General features: G+C 39.2%; 1 protein-coding gene across 4 annotated transcripts in view; it reads left to right on the top strand.

The window, feature by feature from the left end:
- fndc5b (fibronectin type III domain containing 5b) overlaps window positions 1-5,512 on the top strand; it is a 19,617-nt gene extending 14,105 nt beyond the window's left edge. For 3 of the 4 annotated variants that reach the window (XM_032534927.1, XM_032534929.1, XM_032534926.1), the window contains 2 exons: window positions 3,341-3,533; window positions 4,362-5,512. In XM_032534927.1, coding sequence (XP_032390818.1) covers window positions 3,341-3,480 — 140 coding nt within the window. In that variant the 3' untranslated portion in view covers window positions 3,481-3,533; window positions 4,362-5,512. Of the gene's footprint in view, window positions 1-3,340; window positions 3,534-4,338 lie in introns of all 4 variants that reach the window. The other variant, XM_032534928.1, reaches the window with a different exon arrangement.

Below are 5,512 nucleotides of genomic sequence, written 5' to 3'. Positions count from 1 at the left end.
TTAATGCCTAGCAAAAAAAATTGGAAAATCCAACCTTTTTAAGGACACCAATTTTCTTGGCAAAATTCAATATTGTAAATGAATGCATGTTCTTCCTTAAAATCCAGGGGGCATAAGTATACACCCCCCTATGTTAAATTCCCATAGAGGCAGGCAGATTTTTATTTTTAAAGGCCAGTTATTTCATGGATCAGGATACTATGCATCCTGATAAAGTTCCCTGGGCCTTTGGAATTAAAATAACCCCCCCACATCATCACATACCCTTCACCATACATAGAGATTGGCATGGGATATTTTCCATAAAATCCTCTCTCAGTGCAAATCTAACCAGCTATTAAGCTTACTGAAATAACACCATGCCAATCTCTATGTATGGTGAAGGGTATGTGATGATGGGGGTTATTTTAACTACCTCCTTCCAACTATGAATGTCTGTACAAAATTCCACGGCAGTCCATTCAAAAAGTGTTGAAGTATGTAAGTGGTGGACCCATAGCCATGCTGCTAGCGGGCTAAATAACACCATAAAGCAAATTTAGGTATGTATAAATGTACAAACTAGTCCCTCCAGGATTTTGCGGCCATTTTTTGAGATTGTTGCGGCCTGATGTTGCGGGAGCTTTTGTAAAAAATTGTGATAAAAGTTGCAATGTTTTTCGTTTATTTGTTGCAATGAAGTTGCAGGAGACAGAGAAAAGTTGTTGTTTTTTGTGTAGTTCTTTAAAACTAAAAACAAGACTTGTTTTGGGGAGAATAAAAATTACTCTGGGTTGAGTTTTCCCAGTAACCCTACCAAAAAGGCTCAATGTTGGTATAACATGATAAAGGCTGGTGGATTCAAGACAAAAAAATAATATTTAATTGAATTATTAAAATCTGAACATGCCTGTCAGTAGCTTGTTGATCTTTACATAGTTAATTTCCTATCCTGGCCAATAACGAGCGTAGCTGTCCTCAAGTTAGGTCATCCTGCAGGTCTCATCTCCGGTTTTTCCTGCATCCACCGTGTGTGTGTGTGTGTGTGTGTGTGTGTGTGTGTGTGTCGGCCGCGGGGGAAACTGAGCAGCCCTGCCCGCTGCAGAGAGCCGACAGGACTGAAACAGCAGCTTCAGTGACTTCAGAGTGAAAAAAAACGTTACAGTGTGTATTACTGTTTAAATGTATGCAGGTTGGCAGGACGGTCTGACATGTTTCGCTGTACGTTTTGTGGGTAAATGTGAGATGTTTGACTCACACACATCTCGTTAAACAAGGAAATGAATTTGGCCACGTACATGTGTCGTCAACCCATTCTCAAATCAATCAATCTGTCTATTCATGTACAAAATAATTTAAAAAAAGTTTGGAATGCACCTTATTCTCCACCGCACTATTTCACTTTAAATACGGATATTTTCATTCTTTCCCAACTGTATGTATCTAGTATCTAGATATTCTTTTTTTTTAGACATTATATATTTATATTTATCACTCTACATGCTCTGCAAATCCATATAAGCATTACGCATTTATTTATTTTAGTTCATATAAATAAAAACTCAACTTTTCCACGGCGTTTTTAATTGGTTTTGGGCTGTATTTTTTTTTTAAGCTTTGAACTTTGCACGTAATGTCGTACTCCAGTGAACTGTGGTATGACATTAAAGAAATCTTGAATCTTGAATCTTCTCATTCCCGCTTGGCCATTGGCTCTCAGAGTCACATCCTGATACAGAGTCCGGCATGTGGGACTGCTGGGATTGGATTTAAGTTGCGGGATACTCTGGTTATTGGTCAAATTTGCGAAAAGTTGCAGTGATTTGTCAAAATTGCGAGTTGCACCAAAGTCATGGGGATTAGGTGAATTTGTGTGAATTGGCGCAAAATCCTGAAGGGACTGACAAAGGCTCTATGGGTTGCATTGTATTTACATTTATGTACTAGCTTAGTTAAAACAACCGGAAAATGCTCAACCTGGGTTACGTATTTTTCAAACTATTAGACTGTGGCTACTGCTTATTTAAGCCTCCCAGTCATATGCACTGTTTTACAGACACACACAGCCATAAATATTCCTTCCTAACCCACTTCCCCAGGTGAAATGAGATACAAATATAGCCCGAATACTGTTTATGGCATACACAATAACAGCAAGCGGCCCAGATCTCCTTTTGCCAATTACCAGTGAGAGGACGAGCGGCTGAGGTTCAAAGAGAGTTGGAAAGGGATGGAAAATAGTGAAAACTAAGCAATCAAGAGAAGAAGAAAACGGAAGGCGGGATGGTGAAGTGGTAAATCGTGTTCCTCAGCTTTTAATTGCATTTCCACGTTAGCTTGTGGAGCGTGCTGGGGGACATCACAGTGAGATATTCCTTCTTGGTTGTTGGTAATAATCAGACGAACAGAGGCTGACATAAGCACAACAGCCAAGACTGTAGACTGTCGGGGGCCAGATTGCGCCTGCTTCCACACGCTCCTCCGCCGTCATAAATTATTCTCTTTCTTCTTTCGTCGTGCTTGTTCTCTATCTCTCTCCACATCTATCTCTCCTCCGCCGTGTTTTTAATCTTTTTGACTGAAGGCAGATCTCACATGGCTATCTTGACGTCAAATTCATATCTCCGTCTGTACGGTTCACCGCATCCGAGTCTGTTTCTCGCTACAGTTTGGTCTGCTAACATTATAGACAGCTGAATGAATAGAGATAAATTAGTACATATCATCTCCTCCATCTGATATTGAAAGCAATGTTGCTGTGCATCAATATTTCAAGGTGTATAGGCAATAGGCGATTTGGTCATTTATAACAATGGGGAAGGGACTCTGTATGATTTTGTTCACTCGTGACTATAGTGAACCGATAATTTTGCTTCTGTATTTTTTAAATACAATTAAAATGTTGAGATTGAATTTGAAAATATTTGATTAATGCAGGCAGGATATAGTTAAGAGGCTTTTATGTAACCCTCTTATATAACTGCTATTTAAAGAAATAATTTGACATTTTCTGAGATAGTTCTTTACTTCCTAGGCAAGAGTAAGATGTAGGTTTCTAATGTCTGAAAGTGGTATCGATCTTCTCATCTAACTCTAATTGAACAAGCCTATTTCGTATGTCAAACTTTTCCTTTAACTTCAAAATCAAATGTTTGTCTTTGGCTGGACTTTAAAATGATGACATTAAATTGCCTAGCAATAGAAAAATTGAATAATATCTTAAACTTATCCTAACATTACGTGACGTGACACAAGTATTCATCCCCAACTTGAAATGTCCTCAATCAAAACACTAAAAGCTCCAGGGAAAGGAAAATGGGATTATTCCAACAAATAACTATCATGTCCATTTGTCTCTTAGGGGTGATTGTCCTGTTTTGTCGTCAGTATGACATCATCAAAGACAACGAGCCCAACAACAACAAGGACAAAGCCAAGAACTCCTCAGAGTGCAGTACTCCGGAGCACCCACAGGGGGGGCTACTGCGCAGCAACGTCTAAGACCAGCCCTGCATAGCCTTGTGCAATAACCAACTCCTTGAACCTCAGGACAGGTGAGAAACAGGACATCTTCGTTGACTGTCATCTTATGTAATACCTCACAGAAATACTTTGTGGAAGCCCGTCCTCACCCAGAAAACGACCGTATGGGTCGATCCATAATCTCGATTCTTGTTAGGCAGCGACCTCCCGTAGATGTAGTTATCGTCGCGAGATCGAACGAGGACGGGAAAGGAAAAAAATATACAAGCACCAAATTTCTGCGTAAGGAGTTAGGATGTAAAGCAATTTTAAAATTAACTGAAGTTTTACAGATAATAGTCAGTAACGCACACTATGTCCTCATTTTAGTAATTTGACATGACTCGTTTTAAGCCAATCCCTGATGTTTTAATGAAGTAATGTGTCATTATGGGAGTCTATGGAAATTGACCTATACTGTTGTTTAGGTATGAGGATGTGTTCATTTCAAGGTTTTTTTTCCTTTGCTTCCTGTGCTTCTGCAGCAACCTAAATGTGAACTAAGTTTCTCTAAGGGACCATCTTTTTTATTAATGATCCCCCTGAAAATGAGTAGCCTGCTTTTGTCTGAAATTAAGAAAAAAAAAATTTGTTTCAAAAATGTACAAGAATGTTCAGTGATAAATCTGTATTGTATACTGCAGTTTCTGCAGTGCTAAAATAGAAAGCCTAACAGGTGTAGGAACAGTACCTATGGGGGATGGGAATTAGCTCAATTAGAAATAAAAAAATATATAAAACAGAAGTTTTGCAAATAACACAAAACAAACGCTATAATTACTACTTTTGTTTCCTGTCTTACAATATAAGAACTCATGTCCTTTGTCTCTCATCAAGTTCAGTAAATTTGTTTCCTCCGGACCCTGAGACCACCAGAAAGCCATTCTCAGACACCATTGTACTGAAGAACCGATAAAGCAGTACAGGAACTCTTCTCTACGCAATGAAGAACTCTTCAAAAACAATGGACACAAATCTGAACTTGCAGAATCAAAGGCTGCAAACAGTCAACCAGGAAGCAGAAGAGGACAAACCTACATTTACCTTTGTTGTGACCAAAACGGGACTGTAGCCAATGAGCGGACGGCCAAATAATACACAAGACACAAAATGGCTGTCAGTCCAAGCATGGGAGGGGACGTCATATCCTGTTGACAAAACTGCTTGATTCACACGTTCCGGTTACTCGTCATCAGTAGCATTGAATCCCGAGAGCGGATCATCAGACTTTGTTCTTGTCCAACTTCAGGTTTGTATCACTGGTCAGAGAAAGCAGAAATGTAAGTGGCTTCGCAAGAATAGCTGGTCCTTCAGGTCCAGGAATTAGTCAGCACACAACTATACAAGCTAAGCTCTGTTTTAAACCAAGGACTTTCTCTTTTTCTATCTCTCCATCCACATTTCCTCCTTTCTGTATTTATTACAGCCCTTTGTGTAGCAGCTCATCTCTCTATGTCGGTGTCTCTCTAATAAGCACATTGACGTTTGGTGCTTCCTCCTATTGTGATTGTTTGAGCCCTCACAATCCCAGTCTTGATTACAGTATCATTTTGTCATTGGGTCAGAAATATTGCACGTTGAGTCTTGTCTCTTGCCTTTCTCTCTTTGTGTCATCAGTTAAATGATGCATCTGTTTTTCTCTCCTTTCTGAACTGGAACGTTAAAGCTCTTGTCAGTTCGGGGATAAAATATGACATATTTCTTTTTTTTTTTACAGCACACTATATTTTCCTTATATGAGTTGGATGACAAATAAATACAGCCATGACTCAGATAAAGTTCAAGGATTGACCAGGCAAGCTCTCATCACAGTGGCGTCTCACTTCAAATCAAAATTGTACAACTTCCAGGTTTGAAAGTCAGACTTTTACTCATGTGTCAAACTTTGAATAGACTGGCATGGCTGGAAAATGAAAAATGATGATTTAAGTTCAAATTGAGGTTTACTGTTCATCACTACATATTCAGCACCATATGCTATCTGTGATCTGCAATTGAGTGTGCAGGTGAT

This window comes from Etheostoma spectabile, chromosome 14 (assembly GCF_008692095.1).
Source record: "Etheostoma spectabile isolate EspeVRDwgs_2016 chromosome 14, UIUC_Espe_1.0, whole genome shotgun sequence".
Taxonomy (NCBI): domain Eukaryota; kingdom Metazoa; phylum Chordata; class Actinopteri; order Perciformes; family Percidae; genus Etheostoma; species Etheostoma spectabile.
Note: the sequence above shows the minus strand (reverse complement) of the source record. Positions and strands in the feature narration are given on the sequence as shown.